The sequence below is a fragment of the Bubalus kerabau genome, chromosome 13 (genome assembly GCF_029407905.1).
Source record: "Bubalus kerabau isolate K-KA32 ecotype Philippines breed swamp buffalo chromosome 13, PCC_UOA_SB_1v2, whole genome shotgun sequence".
Taxonomy (NCBI): Eukaryota; Metazoa; Chordata; class Mammalia; order Artiodactyla; family Bovidae; genus Bubalus; species Bubalus kerabau.
In genome coordinates this window covers 48,492,852-48,510,181 of record NC_073636.1, presented here as the reverse complement: position 1 = coordinate 48,510,181, position 17,330 = coordinate 48,492,852, and the positions used below count along the sequence as shown (strand labels likewise).

Genomic DNA, 17,330 nt, shown 5'->3' with positions numbered 1-17,330 from the left:
GACGTTCCAAGCCCTAGTTCCTCCAAATGTGACTTTATTTGGAAATAGGATTGATGCAGATGTAATCAGTTAAGATGAGGTCATACTGGAGTAGGGTGGGCCCTTAATCCAGTATGACTCACATCCTTATAAAAAGAACATTGTGTGAACAGGAGAAACTCATAGAAAGAAGATGGTTATGTTAAGATGGGTGCAGAGATTGGAGTGATGCTGCCACAAGTCACAAAATGCCTGAAACCACCAGAAGCTGGAAGAGGCAAGCAAAGATGTTCTTCTACTGACTGGGAGGAGTGTGGCCCTGCCAGCCCCTTAATTTTGAACTTCTGGCTACGAGAGAAGAAATTTCTGTTGTTTTAAACTACCCAGTTTGTGGTACTTTGTTATGGCAGCCCCAGGAAACCGGTACAACATTTATATATCAACTCCTTGCCTCACAAGGACTGCCTTCCACAGCCACTTGGAGAAGGCAATGGCAACCCACTCCAGTACTCTTGCTTGGAAAATCCCATGGACGGAGGAGCCTGCTAGACTGCAGTCCATGGGGTCTCGACGAGTCAGACACGACTGAGCGACTTCACTTTCACTTTTCATCTTTCATGCATTGGAGAAGGAAATGGCAACCCACTCCAGTACTCTTGCCTGGAGAATCCCAGGGATGGGGGAGCCTCGTGGGCTGCCGTCTATGGGGTCGCACAGAGTCGGACACGATTGAAGTGACTTAGCAGCAGGAGCACTCTCACTTGCCTCTGCAAGAAGCCTATCATGATCCCATGGTGAGAAAAAAGGACCCTAAAGAGATAATAAGCAGCCTTTGAAAAGTGTGTGCCCCGATTTAGAACAATTTGCTGTCAGTTTCATCACAATGATTGGCTTGCTCTCTGTATGATAGAAGGATCACCGAGAGTTAACCTCAGAATAATCTGGCTGAATCACAGGCCATTCTTGACTTAGTCAAGAGGAAGAGAACCAGGCCTTCCAGATGAATAAAAGTCATGGTTGATGCCCAGAAAACAACTCTTTCCCTAAACTGCCAAAACAGTAGTAATAAACCAAGCAGAAGCCACCATATGTGAGGAATGAGATGACAAGTAAAAGGAAGAGATCTTATCTGTCAGTCTTGCTGGGAGAAGCTGCAGCCATAGAAATGCTAGCAGCCAGTGTTTCCTACACCATTGCCTACACCAGGCACTATGCTGAGTGTTTTGCAGAAACTCAGTCATCCTCATAACAATCCAATGAACAGATATCCTTGTTTTACTCATGTACCCGAGCTCCAGAGAGGGAAAGTAACTTGCTCAAAGTCACACAGCTACAGAGTCAGAGCCTTGTCTTCTTAAACAGCAGAAATCAAACAGGCCCTGAAGTTCCAAGGATCTGTCTGGCCTATCCCAGATATGATTCCCAGTCGGGAGTTCTTCCCACTATCCAAACTTTCTCCTCAGCCCTGAAAAATGACTCTGGGCTGGCTATTCCCAGAGCTCTCCAGGTGATAGGATTTTAAAATTAATGTCTTATAATCATTTTTGAAACAGGTTCTTTAAGTCTATTTATCCTTTCTCCAGCCCAGGGGAATAGATGCCTTTTCCTGATCTCTTTATCTTTATATCCTCCACAGCTGCTGCTGCTAAGTCGCTTCAGTCGTGTCCAACTCTGTGCGACCCCATAGACGGCAGGCCACCAGGCTCCCCCATCCCTGGGATTCTCCAGGCAAGAACACTGGAGTGGATTGCCATTTCCTTCTCCAATGCATGAAAGTGAAAAGTGAAAGTGAAGTCGCTCAGTCGTGTCCAACTCTTAGCGACCCCATGGACTGCAGCTCACCAGGCTCCTCTGTCCATGGAATTTTCCAGGCAAGAGTACCGGAGGATTCTTTTATTTCAGATGTTTGCTCTTTTCCTTTTTTTTTTCTTTTTTTTCTATTCTGCATCCAAAGACCAAGAAACCAACAAATCTTAGTGCTGTATTTTAGAATTTATTTTGAAGAATGGATCTGAAAGTCAGACTATTAGCCCAAGGGAAGCTGAGAACATGACGCTTTTGGCCTCAGGTGAATCTTTTATTACTTCAAACTAAGACATTTTTTCAAGGACAGTAGCACAGTCATTGTCACAAGCATGTTAATATATCTACTTTTTGATAAAGAGTATACTACAAGTCATGCTATTCATATTTTCAATAGCATTCTGGCAAAAATTAAAGACATTTCCAATTGTGTCAAACATTGGATGAGTAAATTCTACTTTCTGCCTTTGGGTAAATAAATGGGGTCTTTCAGTGAAGTGGTGGATAACAGATCATGTGAAGGCTCTCTTAAAATCTGCCCTTTACTCTAATGACCATTAGCCCCTTCGGTTACCACTGAACTTCTCAGCTATTTTCTGTAGTTCCAAATCCATCGCAGCCAAGTTTTCAAGTTCTTTTTCCTAGAAAATATAGAAAAGTGGAGGCATGAGGTCCCAGATCAAAAAACAACCTACCTTTTTGTAGTTTGAGGGAGTATGACCAGAAAAGGGAGTTTTTGATATGTTAGAGGCTATAGAAGATACCCTACATCAGTGGTTTTCAAAATGCAGTTCCTTGACCAGCAGCATCAGCATCACTAGGGAACTTATCAGAAATACAGGTTCTTGGGCCCTACCTGGGGCTTACCTACCAAACCAGACACTCTAAGGCTAGAAATCCCATATGATTCTGATATACATTCAACTTTGAGAAGCACCAACCTACATAATCAATACTGGGAGAAAAAAAAAAAAAAACACTGTTAAGGAAGGTAATGCTCCAGGAATGTTACTTCTCCCAGACATAGATGTCTGAATGTTGTAGGCTGCTGCTGCTGCTAAGTCGCTTCAGTCGTGTCCGACTCTATGCGACCCCATAGATGGCAGCCCACCAGGCTCTGCCGTCCCTGGGATTCTCCAGGCAAGAACACTGGAGTGGGTTGCCATTTCCTTCTCCAATGCATGGAAGTGAAAAGTGAAAATGAAGTCACTCAGTTGTGTCCAACTCTTTGACCCCATGGACTGCAGCCTACTAGGCTCCTCCGTCCATGGGATTTTCCAGGCAAGAGTACTGGAGTGGGGTGCCATTGCCTTCTCCATGTTGTAGGCTAGGAGATAATAAAGAGAGAACAAAGCAACTAATTTCTGTGCCATCTGTTCTTTCCTACCCTGGGAAATAGTGATGAAAAGTCAAATGACCAAGGAGAATACACTAGGCCAGTGGTTTTCAACCTTGGCTGAATATTGAAACCACCTGGGAGCTTTAAAACATCCTGATGCTCAGGCAGCACCCAGTACCAGACAGAATCTCTGGGGGTGGGTCCCAGAACGTCAGTAATTTTTTCAAGCTCTCCAGGTGATGACAATGTGTAGATGAGGTTGAGAAGCACTGCAGTGGGAGGAAGTTGACAGGGATGTGGACAACGGCTAGATGCCAGGTAGAAATCAAACCTAGATGTTGTCTCCATTCCCTTACTAGGTCTACAGTCTCATGGTGATTAATTCCCATCATTTTCCCCGTAACATTAGATAATCTTGTACATAATATACGAACATTAACTATCTGAAGTTAGTTTTAAACAGAAGCCCCACACTATACCTCTTCCTCCGTCAGAACTCCTTGGCCAGCCTTCTCCTCTTCATTTTCTGCTGTGTGTTGTGGGCTCATCTGCTCCTCGGAGTCATAGAAGTCTGGGAACTCAGCTGACTTCTTCCTGTAGTGAAGGAGCTGGTCCAGTTCGGCCACTCGGTCATACTGCCTTTTTAGATCCAGTTTGGGGACCAGGTTTCTCTTCTCATACCCCCAGTTTACATCCTCTTCAAAGGGCTTTTTCTCCCACCAGTCATAGTTGTATTCTGGGAAGAAATTTTTCTCATTCAAGGTCAGCCCGTTTTCCTCTTCACCCTCAAGAAAACTGTCATCCATGTGGTCTTTTCTCTCAAAACGGCTGCTCTTCCACTGGGGAGGGTCGTAGAATGGATTGAGTAGCTCCCCTAATCTCTTTTCAGTGATGTGAAGGGGAGCATACTGTTTGCCTCGAAGCCTAGCCTCTTCCCTGTTCTCGTCAGCGTCTCGCGGGTCTCCCTGCGGCTGCCACTTCGCTCTGGCTGCTTCCTCACCCTTTTCCTCACCATAGTCGAGGTAATTTCTCAGCTCGCCTGGTAGGCGGCGCCTTGCCTTGTCCCTCTGGCTTTCCTGAACACGGTGGTGCGTTTCACCCAAGAACCGTTTCTCATCTGTTTGGCCTAGTGTGGAGTAGGCCGCCGCCTCCCCTCCCCGGGCTTTGTAGCTGGGTCCCCGGGCCGGACCCCTCTCTTCCTTGCTTTCCTCGCTGTATCCCTGCGCCATGTTTAGACCCGGGCTGAGGCCATGTCTCTTGTTTTCCTGCTCTAGGCTCTCCTCGCTGGGACGCCTTAGAGCCTGGTGCTCTTCACGTCCTCTGCCCCCGAATCGTGCCCCCTGCAAGTCTCCAGGAGCCTGGGCAGCTGAGTGTCTCCTCACTTCCTCCCCATATTCGGCTCCCTCCTCCAAAGCCCTAAAGTGGGCTGGATGGCGGGCTTTCTCTTCGTCTGAGGTGCCCGTGCCCACGTGTGACTCCTCCTCGAGGGGAGGATTCCCCTCCTGAGAGGACCTGTCGGGCCTGCTCCTCCCGTGGTGGTGCCTTGGCCTCGAGCGCCGTTTGTCCACCTCGGGGCTGGCATCCTCTTCGCTTTCTCCGGGTGCTTCCTGGCCCTCCGGATGGCGTTGCAGCTCTTGGGGCCAGTTCTCCTGGCTCTTAGTCTCCTCTCCGCTCTCCTGGCTGCTCCTCTCCCGGCTGTGCGACTTCTCAAGGCCCTTGGCAGACTGTGTATCATATATGGACACTAACTCCTCTTTCTTAGCCGGAGTCTGGTTTCTTTGGTTGAGAAAAGCCGTTTGTGCCTTTCCCGGCCCTTCAGACAGTCTCTCCTCACTGCCAACTTCCCCACGTTCCCTTTTCTGATATTTCACCATTTCTTCCTCCCTGTTCTGTCCCTCGCTCTTAGAATAGCGTGTCTTTGCTTCTTTGGCCACTTGACTTCCTGGGGGCTCGCCTGCCCGCTCTCGGCTATGCCCACCGCTCTCCGTGTCTGCTGCTGGGACTTGGGCATCCCCTTCCGCTGAGTCCTCCCTACTGGAGAGCCTGGGGGCTTCTGAGGTGTCAGCTGGGTCTCTCAACAATCTCACTTCAAACCTTGTGTTTTCATTTTCACTTTTCTCTTCATCTTTGAGCTCTTTTCCATCTATAATGAAAATAAAGAGTATCACTTCAGAATTAGCTTGTGGTTCAGTAAGCACCAGCCTCAGTGATCACCACAAACCCTAAAGATCCTGAAAATCCTTGGGTAATTTTTTAAGTTAATTTTTTAAGATTACTTTTGAAAGAAATGGTATGAAAACTCCTTAGCTGTATTTAAATTTGATAATAAATATTCTATATATTTATTTTTTCATAACACCCAATAAACATTTATTTTGGCTGCATTTTCTGGGGGGGACTTCTTTGCTGCCTGTGGGCTTTTCTCTAGTTGCAATGAGTTGGGGGTCTACTCTTCCTTGTGGTGCGCAGGCATCTCATTTCGGTGGCTTCTTTTGTTGCAGAGCACAGGCTCAGTAGTTGTGGTGTATTGGGCTAAGTTGCTCCAAGACATGTGGGAGCTTCCAGTTCCAGGGATCAAACCTGTGTCTTCTGCATTGTTAGGTGGATTCTTAACCACTGGATCACCTGAGTATCTTTCAGTGACCAAATTGAAACTCAAATATAGGTTTATAAAATACTATAAAAATTCTATAAAATGTTAGAATTTAGAACCAGAAGAAACCTTAGAATTTGTGTAGTTCAACCTCCTTGTGACTACAGAGACACTGAGGCTCAGAGAGGTATAATTAAGGACCATTCTTTCCAAATTTACTCTAAGTAAGCCTTTAAAAATTAGCATTGTGTAAATATCTTCCACTAGAACCCAGCTAAGTAAAGTTAAATAGCAAAAATGGGAAATATCAGATTCAACAGAGGATTAAATTTCTTTAATTATTAGTTTGTTGTTGTTCAGTCACTCAGACTTGTCTGACTCTTAGTTTATCAGACTTTAATTATCCAATCAACTGTATAAATGCAACTTAGCAGTAAGTGACAATATAACTTAATAATTGGTGATAAGCAGGGTGTGTATTTCTTCCAAGAAAACCGCACAGCAGTGGAAGGGACCATGTCCTTCCCTCATTCAGGTCCCATCTACCCCTCCTGTTCTTAAATGTTGAGAATGAACTTCAGTAAAGTGAGTTATCTTTGTATTACACAAGTCAACAGTTACAGTAGATGATGTAACAAATACTTTAACTGAATATTGTTTTCTCTCATCTTTTCCAAATGTTGACAGCTTTTTTTAAAGTTTTTTAATTTTAATTGGAGGATAATTGCTTTACCACGTTGTGTTGGTTTCTACCATATATCAACATGAATCAGCCACAGGTATACACATGTCCCCTCCCTCTTGAACCTCCCTTCTACCTCTTACCCCATCCCAGCCCTCTAGATTATCAGAGAACAACCAGGCTGAGCTCCCTGCTCTAATTGGCAACTTCCCATTAACAATCTATTTTACACTCGGTAATGTATATCTTTCAATGCTATTCTCTCAATTTGTCCCAACATCTTCTTCCCCCGCTGTGTCCATAAGTGTATTCTCTACGGCTGAATCTCTATTCCTGCCCTACAAATAGATTCATCAGTATCATTTTTCTAGATTCCATATATATGTGTTAATATACAATATTTGTTTTTCACTTTCTGACCTACTTCGTTCTATATAACAGGCTCTAGGTTCATCCACCTCACTAAACTGACTCAAATTCATTATTTGTTGATAGCTTCTTTACTAAGGTAAGGTTAGGTAAGGTGAAGTCGCTCAGTGGTGTCCAACTCTTTCCTAACCCACAGACTGTAGCTTCTCTGTCTATGGGATTTTCCAGGCAAGAGTACTGGAGTGGGTTGCCATTTCCTTCTCCAGAGGATCTTCCCAACCCAGGGATCGAACCCCAGTCTCCTGCATTGTAGGCAGACACTTTACCATCTGAGCCACCAGGGAAGTCCCTTAACTCAAGGGCATCCCACGAAAGGAGATAATGCAGTTAACACTAAGTTGTTAGCTTGGAGGGCTTGGATTTCAACTGATGTCACTGAGTTCAGATAGAACAACTGAAGTCAAGGCCACTCACAGCTCTGTGCCATCCATGGTGAGAGCCACCAACCCTTTGTGGCTATTGAGGACTTGAAATGTGGCTGGTCCAAACTGAGACATGCCATAAATATAAGATGTGACAAGATGTCAGATACTTCAGATAAAAAAAAGAATGTAAGATGTCTCAAATTTTCATATTGATTATATGTTGAAATGATAATATTTTGGTATTATAAATATATTGGATATATAAAAATTATATTGATAAAGTAAATGGGACAAAATTAAATGTATTATTATTTAATTATTCAATTTATTATTATTTATTCTTTTTACTTTTTTAAGGTGGCTACTGGAAAATTTGAAATTATATTTGTGGTTCACATGGTATTTCTACTGAACAACTCTTGATGATTCATTTTGAATAGACATTTGCAAAACAGAAAAAATTGGTCTGTTTTGTAAAAATGTCCAAGAAAGCAGTCTATTCCTCTCTGCTTAAAAGCCTAGTCTGGCATAATAATATTCTCATGTTTTATGAGGCAACTGAAATGTCCCTGACCTTTCACACCCAGACACTTGAGGGCTAGCTCCTCACCAATGCCTCTGCCTTTTAAGAGCCAGTGATGGTGTGTGTAACACTGAGGCAGGGCTGACCAGGTAGGCACAGATAAGCAGGGAGGATCTGAGCAGATACTGACATCATTCAAACAGCATCTCAGCTTCCTCGGGCAGAGGCTGTGTGGCCCATTTCCTACTCCCTGCTGGTAAGGAAGATAATTATTTTTATTTTTTTCTGGTTAAATATATGCTGCCTACAGCAGCTTGCCTGAGACTTAGCACTTTTTCCTAAATTTAGCTTTTAGCCCCTTCAGGTGAGATATGAGGAGGGCTGTGATTAGCAGCATACAGTTTTGTCAATCTGAAAATGAAGGTGTAAAGCTCACTCTTACTTCAAGTAAAAAGGGGAAAAATGCACCTTCCTTTCCCGACTGTCATGTTGCAAAGAGGACCAGATCAACCAGGTCAAATAGATTTTTTTACCTGTTAAATTGGACCATGAATTCCCTAAGGTCTCTTCAAACCATAAAACAATGATTCTTCTTTATTCCCCAAATGTTCATTTGCTCAGCACATCCAGAGATGTGCTGGAGAGAGTGAGAGTGGAGATGGGCTGGGAATGGGAAGGAGGCTGCATGAAGAAATTCATCCATCTAGTTGGCAGAAAACTCCATTAGTTTTCAGTGAAAGAGAAAACCAGAATAGGACAAAAGTGTGGACAAAGAATGTCGCCTGCCAAGTCAGTAAACAAAGGATGTTATTTATGGTCATCAAGACATCAGCCACACCTAATTGTGTACCCAGAAGGGATTTAGGAAGGAAAAAATAAGATAAAAGTACATAATCCAAGGGATGACTTCAATAATCCCAGACTCTTGCATTTTCCCATATGTAGAGAAGTACCAAATTCATTAACTTAAGATGTCTAGTTATCTTCAATTACCAGTAAACTTTTGAAGTTCTGATTACCTGGTTTTTGTTGCAAAAACTCCTATATATCCTGGCTCCTCCCTTACCTCTTCAAAATAGTCCCTCAGAGCTATCTGAGAGGCTGTTTCCTGGGCTTAAGTCCTCAATATGTCCATGGAATAAAACCTAATTCTCAACTTTTGGTTGTGCTTTTTTTTTTTCAGTCAACAGAAGTTATGAACTGGTAGCCCAGAGGTGAGTTGTATTTGGCCTAAATAACATTTTCAGTAAATTTGAATTCAGAGGCAATACTTAAATGCCAGGAGATACTGCTCAGAAAAATCTAACTTTTAAATTATTGTGAAAAATCTCAAGATCTCTCAACAGAATCCATATTTCTCTCACAATAGGATTGAAGCTGCGAAAAATCTACTCCCCTTTAGAAGGGGCATGTATCCTCCAGTTTGTGAGTCACTTCCTGTCCTGTTTTACTCCTTTCTGTTATCTGTCTGTCTGGCCCTGACTGGTGTTTGAGTCTCTGCCACCCTGGAAGAGCTCAAATTTTCCTGATCTCAGTATTGAATGGCTCTCTGGCTGTGACGTCTCTAAGGTCCTGATAGACATGGGTCATTTGATTTTTGCCAGTTTTCTTGGGGATCTCTCAAGAGACCTCAAAAAAACCCAGGGCACAGCCAATGATGAGCAAAAGCTAGAATCCTATCTGAGGGTTAAGAATCTGATCTTGGCAGTTAACAGCAGTTTGCCCTATAATCAATAACTCTTCTAAGTGACTGAACAACAAAAAGCAATCATGGTTCTTTGATGACCTAGTCTGACAGACCCAGAACTTCTACATTCATCTGGTAAACAAAGAAAGGGGAAGGGAGAGAGCAAGATGGGTTGGCCCAAAGGAGCAGATTTTAGTCCCTGCCAGGAGACCCACCCCTGCTCTCACTCATTCCCTGCAATGGTTAATAAGCTCATTCAAACAAGCTAATTTCTGTAACCGCTGGAAGAGAAAGTTGGGGAGAAATTCATAAAAGTATTAGGCTGGGAGTGGTAAGGAAGCTTCCTTCCACTGTGCATGGGGCTCCTACAGCCTCAAGCTCCCACACCTCCTATGGTTATCCTGAAGCCCTCAGTGGTGGATAGAGTCCCCCAGGTTACTCTTTTGGCTAGTCACTAATACTTTTTTTTAAATATAATTTTATACATGGGGCCTCATGTGCAGCAATGGAAAGAGAGTATTATCTTGCAATGGGAGATTTTGAAGATGAAAAGAAAAAAATAAAATCTTTTGTTCATAGCCTGACTCAAAATTTAAAAGTAGAGAAAGATGTTAAAGAGAGCAAAGCTTTTGGGATTTTTTTTAAATCAGTTTGACTTTATGATAAAAGAGATGCATAGTTTTGTAAAATTTGTCTCTTTGAGTCAACTCCCAATAAATACTGGTAGTATCACTCTTCAAATTTTGTTTTCAGCATAAGCTGTTTTGCAGAGAAACATCCCAGTCTATACTCAGAAGGCCATCACTCTGATTTTTTGGATGCTCTAAGTCTGTCCCCACCCCTTCCAAGTCTCAGGCCTGAAACTCCTGACACCATTTGGTAGTACCGCTCATTCTAACAATGGGCTTCCCAGGTGGTACAGAGGTAAAGAATCCGCCTGCCAATGCAGGAGACTCAGGTTCTATCCCTGATTCAGGAATATCCCCTGAAGAAGGAAATGGCAAACCACTTCAGTATTTTTGCCTGGAAAATTCCATGGACAGAAGAGCCTGGCAAGAGCTGCCAAGAGTTGCATGTGTGCACTTGTGCATGCATGTGCACGCACACACACACACATTCTAATAAACTATGCATTAAAACGGCTTACCCAATCTGTTACATAAACCGGCCAAAAGTCTCCCAGTCACCTTTCCAAGCTTCTAACTCCTCATTGTCAGAACAGTAGAAAGCAAAGAGAAGCATAATTTTTGTATCCTTTCATAATTTCAAAATTTCATAATTTCTTCTATCCTTTCATCTTTCAACACTTCTCCCCTCTGTCTAATCACAAACAAGCATTCCCCATACCTCCCTCCACTAAATAAAAGCCTGTTTTAAAATTCCAAACTCTCAAACCAAGGAATGTAAGAACTGATAAACATCTCACAGACTATCATTGAGTTCAACTCCCTCATTTTATTTGAGGAAATAAGCCCAGAGAGGCAAGGGGTCTTCCCCATGGTAACACTAGCTACTAAGTGAAGTGGCATAGCAAGGACTAAAAGCCATAGCTTATCTCCCCAGATACTGATTGAGCCTGTACCCTTCCCACTGCATGACACCCCTGGGTCATAAGGAAGTAAAGTGGAAGTTGAAAAGGAGGGAGCAGGAGAAAGGACAGATCTTTGACCTTATTCAAAGGACAAAGATTTCCTGCAGTGGAGGGCACTTACTCTTCTTCAGGACTTGTCGGCACTCGGGGGTGATGGGTGGAGCGCTGGACTTCAGTAGGGCATTTGAGAGGACCTCGATGATGCAGTGAGTCACCTAGGGGGGAACCCAAAAGTAGGTTGGCAAAGCTGGTATCACTGGGATGGACTACTTAACCCAGAGCTGCTGTCAAGAGAAGCTTGACTGTGTGACCTGTACTTATGCAGAATCCTTGGAGGAATGTAGATTCACAAGGTCTGTACTCAAACCTCCCAGGCCTCTCCACAGAGCAACACAAAAACGCACTGGGTCAAGACTGTCCAGAGAAAGAAATAAATACCCACTTCTGAACAGATTAGAAGGAAAATGGTGTGATGACAGCTATCCTCATGAGCACTAAAACATCCAGGAAGAAGGTAAAAAAAAACAGGGCAAGAGGGACATCACTTACTCCCATTTCCACATTGTTTTTTGTTTTGTTTAGTTTGATGAGATAATGAGTGGGAGAATCTAGAGTCTAGATAAAAGTCTAGATTTCAGAATTCCATTTCAACTTACCATTTCTTCATTGTGGTTCCTGATGTCCACTGGCATAGAGCTGATGGCTTAGCAGGAGAAAAGGAATGGGAAACAACTTGAGTTGATTTTGGAAGCTGTGTGTCTGCAAACTCACAAAATCACCCCACCCCTAGCTTGTTACTTGGAAGGAGGAACAGAGTCAGAGCTGAGCAAGGGGGAGACAGTTGGGGATGTGTGCCTCAGGGACCAGAATCACCCCAGTTGCATGTATACACACACACATACACAGACACAGCTGTTTTCCCTTAACATGTTGTAAACAAGATTAGGAATCTTATATCCAATATAAATCATATCCACAGAAGGAGACCTTCTGGGATACTGACAATGTTCTATTTTCCATCTGGGTGCTGATTACACAGGTGTGTTCAATGAGTGAAAAATTCAGTAAGAAGTATACTTTAATTTTTTGGCCACGTGGCATGTGGGATCTTTCTTTTTTCAAAAAACTCTTTTTGAAAATAATTTTCTTTATTTATTTTTGGTTGTGCTGGGTCTTTGTTGCTGGGTAGGTTTTTCTCCAGTTGCAGCGAGCAGGGACTACTGTCTATTTGTGGTACGCAGGCTTCTCATTGTGGTGGCTTCTCTTGTGGAGCATGGGCTCTAGGACGCAAGGACTCATTAGTTGTGTGCACAGGCTTAATATAGTTGCAGAACATGGGCTTAGTTGCTCTGAGACATGTGGGATCTTCTTGGATCAAGGATCAAAGCCATATCTCCTGCATTAGTAGGTGGATTCTCTAGCCCAGAACCACCAGGGAAGCCCAAACTGTAAACTTATGATTCATGCAGTTTTCTATATATATATCAATAAAAAATTAAAAGCAAACCTAGTTTAAATGAAACCAGGGTGCCCTCCTCAACCTTTCTGCCTACTCAAAATGGGTAAAGATATGTGATTCTCTCTGCTTCTTCCAGTCCCCAAGAAAATATTTTCCTGAAATTCACTTCCTTTACAAAAACTTGGTTGTGATTATTTTATATAATTAATTACCCTGTTTTACCCCAAGTCTTTTCTTAGACAAGCGTGCTAATGTGGCTGTATCAGTGTGGCTTCCCATCCCCCATGCTGTCTGCATCCAGGTAAAGAACATGAAAGAAAGAAAGAAAGTGAAGTCGCTCAGTCGTGTCTGACTCTTTGCGACCCCACAGACTGACTGTAGCCTACCAGGCTCCTCCGTCCATGGGATTTTCCAGGCAAGAATACTGGAGTGGGTTACCATTTCCTTCTCCAATGGAAATTATCTAATTTTACCAGGACAGCACCGAGTCCATGATAGCACATGCAAATAAGTGTTTAACAGAGGTTCATGAGATATTGCAAAAAGATAAATTTTAATTTATTTAAATTAAATTTTATGAGATTCTGTTTATTTTAAACCCATGATTGAGGTGCTTTTGTCTTCTTAGGAAATGCTTCAGGTGTTTTTAATTTTGCAGTGCCTTTTTCAGTTGCTTTGACTTTTTTATCTTTCACTTTGATTTTGTTCTTTCTAAGCCCTTTCCACTGGAGGAGTTCAAAGCATTTACATATAGGCCCATCTCCATAGTTCTCCTGACACTTCCAGTTATTATTGCTGGAGAAGCTCAGTGCAAAAGATTCTTCCAGGAATTTGAAACAAGTGAAGAGATATTTGGAGCAAGAGCAAAACTCTCAGACATCAGAGATGTAAGCTATTCAAGTGCAGCCACTTATTACTGGCAACCTGACCTTTCCCAAATATTTGCTTTCAAAGTCTCTTGAACTGCTTCCCCCTAGTCAAACCATAGCACTCAATTTAGAAATAAAACTCCTATTTCATTTACTTACCTTACTGAATTTTCCTTATCAAAGCACAGCCTGAGATCTACTTCAGTAGGGACTTAAGTAATGCAGTGTGTTAAATTAAAATCACGGGTAAAATATTTGAGAGGTGGCTGACAAGGTATGACCCCATGATGTTCCTAAAACGTAGTTCATACAAAATCTGGATGGCCACCTTTGACATTCAGAGTCTAATGTGCTGGGCCATTATTTTATCTCCCAAATGACTGTTATTTGAGAACATTCCTACTTCAGCACTTACTCTTTCCACCTGATATCCGGAAAATCCCCTGAAAAGCAGTAACTGAGAAAATTACTCCTGTGATAAATTAGAAGGTGCCTTTTTAAATTCTAGCTTTACTAAACTTTCTTTGGTAATACATTTTCTTGCTAATAACTTTTCTTTTTTCTCCCTACAAATGTATAATAGTTGCTATTATTAACTATTTGGAGCAGAGGAATATTTTTCTTTAGTGACTCTAAATAATTTGTAACTTATGATTGTTTTTATAGAACAGTCCTGTTTCCCTGATTGAGGCTCTTCAGATGTGTTTGATGGAACTCAGATCTCCTTATGAAAACATATTATGCATCTAGTGAGATATCTAAGTTCTATTGTATCTCTTCCAGTAGAATCTGTGACAGCAAAGTAATAACCAAAAATATGTTGATACCCCTAAAGTAGCTTACTTTATTTCTGTATAAGTTAAGATTTAGGGGTCACAAAAGAAAACCCAATGATTATGATAAAAGTGAAGTAATCAAATGGCAGAAAAACTTTCAAATAATATCACATGGTAAATCTGAGAATAACTTCCAAAATATTAGTATTCCATAAGACTAACTGCTGAGTTTTCCAAGTTAGCTGGCATACTGAGTGCAGCACTTTCACAACATCATCTTTCAGGATTTGAAATAGCTCAGCTGGAATTCCATCACCTCCACTAGCTTTGGTCATAGTGATGCTTCCTAAAGCCCCCTTGACTTTGCATTCCAGTATGTCTGGCTCTAGATGAGTGATCACACCATTGTGGTTATCTGGGTCATTAAGATCTTTTTTTGTAGGAGAAGGGGATGACAGAAGATGAGATGGTTGGATGACATCACTGACTCAATGGACATGAGTTTGAGTTAGCTTTGGGATATGATGAAGGACAGGGAAGCCTGGGGTGCTGCAGTCCATGGGGTTGCAAAAAGCTGGATACGACTGAGAGACTGAACAAGAAAAACAAATAAGACTAACAAACTAAGGTTTCATCCCAGAGTGAAAATAAAACAGCTATAAAATAATACAGTAAGCAAGCTCTTTTGAATGCAGAAACCATCTTACCTAGTGTAATATGAATAGCATGTAGCTCCTGAATGCATATTAATTTTTAGGATGCATAGTAACTTCTGTAGAAAGATATAGATCTCCTTCCAGAAGCTCATAATGGTAGGAAATAAACCAGATGGTTTCCGAACGATTCCTGTGATTTTGGTAAATAACAAACTCTGCTCGAAGGCTACCATGTCTCATTTCCAAGCATTTGAAGGGGGAGGGAATGGGGAATAGAGGTTTTTTTTTTCCTGGGGTGAGAGAAAATGTTCTGAAATGTTATAATGGTTACACAATCTGTGAGTGTTCAAAAAATCACTGATTTATGCACTTTAAAAAGTATAGATTTTATGGTGTGTGAATTATAGCTCAGTAAAAAAACTTTTTTAAAGAATATCATGATTTTAGTGACATTAAAATATAAACCCTTCTTAAAATATTAGCTTGCAAAAGAGCCATAAATATTTTACCACTATAGGGGCTTCCCTGGTAGCTCAGTGGTAAAGAAACTGCCTGCAATGCAAGAGACTGGGTTTGATCCATGGGTTGAGAAGATCCTCTGGAGAAGGGAATGGCAACCCACTCCAGTATTCCTGCCTGGACAATTCCATGGACAGAGGAACCAGGTGGGCTACAGTCCATGGGGTCACAAAGAGTCAGACGCGACTGAGTGACTAATACACGTGTAGGTAAATAAGTCTCAGAAATAACATTGTTTTTGTGGTCTATAGCACAATGTATAGCACAGATTTAGCCTATTAAGCAATTCCTTTCTGCAAATATTTTTCACCAGGAAGGACTCTAAGTATTTATTTGGCTTTCTTTAATTAAATCATGAACATTTGTAGGCAATTTGTAACAGTGACAGAAGGTTTTGAAAATTCTGACTTTGCAATAAAGAAATTACCTCTGGCTTTTGTCTCTCTTTACATCTGGGATCCAGTAATTACTGTCAATGGAACCCTCATATTCATGGATGGCAATGCTTCAATTCTAGTTAGGAATTTCAATCTTAGATAAGAACAATATTCTATGAGGTCATTAAGACAGTTTAAAAAAAAAAAAAACCTCCAGTTTAATCTGGTGGCAGCATATTCACTTTTCAGTGGACTTGTAGTGACTTCAGCATACAAACACACACACACACACACACACACACACTTCCCCCCGCCAAATTTCCAAAGATCATTGAGATTCAGAGCAGTTTGAAAGATTAATCCCACAATTTTCCACACATAAAGAAACTGTCAAATATCTACTACTTAAAATTTCATCCTCCCAAATTGACTAAAACAATTTATTTTTACTACTCTAAGAATATTTTTGTGGTTATTTCACACTCACTATTTTTCTGGAGCACAAAAGTCAAAATATCTATTGCACTTCTCATTTATAACTTAAAGATGTATTAATCTGAGTGTGAAATTACCTCTTCCCAGAGACAGAAATATAAAATACAGAAAAATATTACATTAAACCTGTGGATAAATGAACATACATATGTGTCATTTCTTAACATATATGTTAAGAAAAAAGATATATACATATATACATAAGAGACTTATCTTTATCTCATTATGTTTAAATAATATTAACAGTCATAGAAATTATACAGTTGCCAACTAATATAATAGGTATACTCGTGTCTCTCCGTGGTCATCTGGCTTTAAAAAGCCAAACACACACTTAATTGCAGATACAGAAAAAGACTATATAACAGCATTTCTCTAAATAGATGGAGAGGATGTGACATTTTAGACATGAGCTAGGAAGTCCTCTGGCTTTTTCCAAGTCATATGTTGGGGGGGGGCAGTTGAAAGGAAACACTCAGGGAAGGGAAGAAATTAAGAGCCTCAATCAAGAGGGAGAGACCTTCACTCAACCCTCCCTCTCACCCAGTATCCGCCAGCCAAGATGCCCAGAACTGCCAAGGAGACAGAGGCTGGCGCTGTCCGCGGTGCTGAACGGCCAGCCGCGCCCACTCACCTGCAACCACCGTGGCTCCCAGAAGGCCGAGAAGGGCGGCCGGCTGCATGGCCTGGCTCGTCCAAATCTGCGCGGAGAAGAGGATAGCAGTCGGAACGGTGAATGAGAAGGGGACGGAAGGCGAGATGAAGATGCTGTGGGAAAACAACCTTGTATCCTGGTCCCCGCGGTGTGGAGTGGTTGGCGCAGGCCCTGCTCTTTTAAAGGGCAAGCCAGGGCCGCAGGGCTGGGAGGGGCTGGCACCCTGGAGGCGGCGCCCCCTCGCTTAGCTCTGACGTCATGAAACGGCCTTCAGGGGCGGTGGCGCACGTAGGTAGAAATTTACGCCAGTGCAGTCGCCTCGGTGCTCTGAGTCTTCAGCGCCAGTGGAGAGTTAGGCAGAAAGGGTGGAAGGATGAGGGGAGGTAGCTCAAATCGAAGTCCAGAGGGGAAAGGAGCGAGTCCTGCTTAGATTGTCGAAATATATTTCTCATCTTCCCCGCATCCCGCCTTCCCCAACCCCTCCAAACCACCCCCACCCCCGACCCCAGCCGCCAACCTCCTTATCTAGAAAC

At 42.3% G+C, this 17,330-nt stretch overlaps 1 protein-coding gene across 2 annotated transcripts; it reads right to left on the bottom strand.

Annotated features, from left to right (window-relative positions):
* Positions 1–2,035: 2,035 nt before the first annotated feature.
* On the bottom strand, positions 2,036–16,971 carry CHGB (chromogranin B). Of its 2 annotated transcripts, none has more exons than XM_055543157.1 (5): positions 16,777–16,971; positions 11,648–11,694; positions 11,113–11,206; positions 3,601–5,264; positions 2,036–2,423 (listed from the first exon to the last, which is right to left on the bottom strand). In XM_055543157.1, exons 1-5 carry the CDS (start codon positions 16,823–16,825, stop codon positions 2,340–2,342), a joined length of 1,938 nt encoding a protein of 645 aa, XP_055399132.1. In that variant the 5' UTR covers positions 16,826–16,971; the 3' UTR covers positions 2,036–2,339. The 2 variants fall into 2 exon arrangements, with proteins under 2 accessions (XP_055399132.1, XP_055399133.1); XM_055543158.1 differs by lacking the exon at positions 16,777–16,971 and adding an exon at positions 13,479–13,685.
* Positions 16,972–17,330: the final 359 nt, after the last annotated feature.

Coding starts and splice junctions, on each gene's coding strand:
- CHGB (XM_055543157.1), bottom strand. CDS start 16,825: ATGCAGCCGGCCGCCCTTCTCGGCCTTCTGGGAGCCACGGTGGTTGCA. Junction 11,207..11,647: donor GGAACCACAATGAAGAAATG/GTAAGTTGAAAT, acceptor GTTCCCCCCTAG/GTGACTCACTGCATCATCGA. Junction 5,265..11,112: donor CCGACAAGTCCTGAAGAAGA/GTAAGTGCCCTC, acceptor TTTTCATTATAG/ATGGAAAAGAGCTCAAAGAT.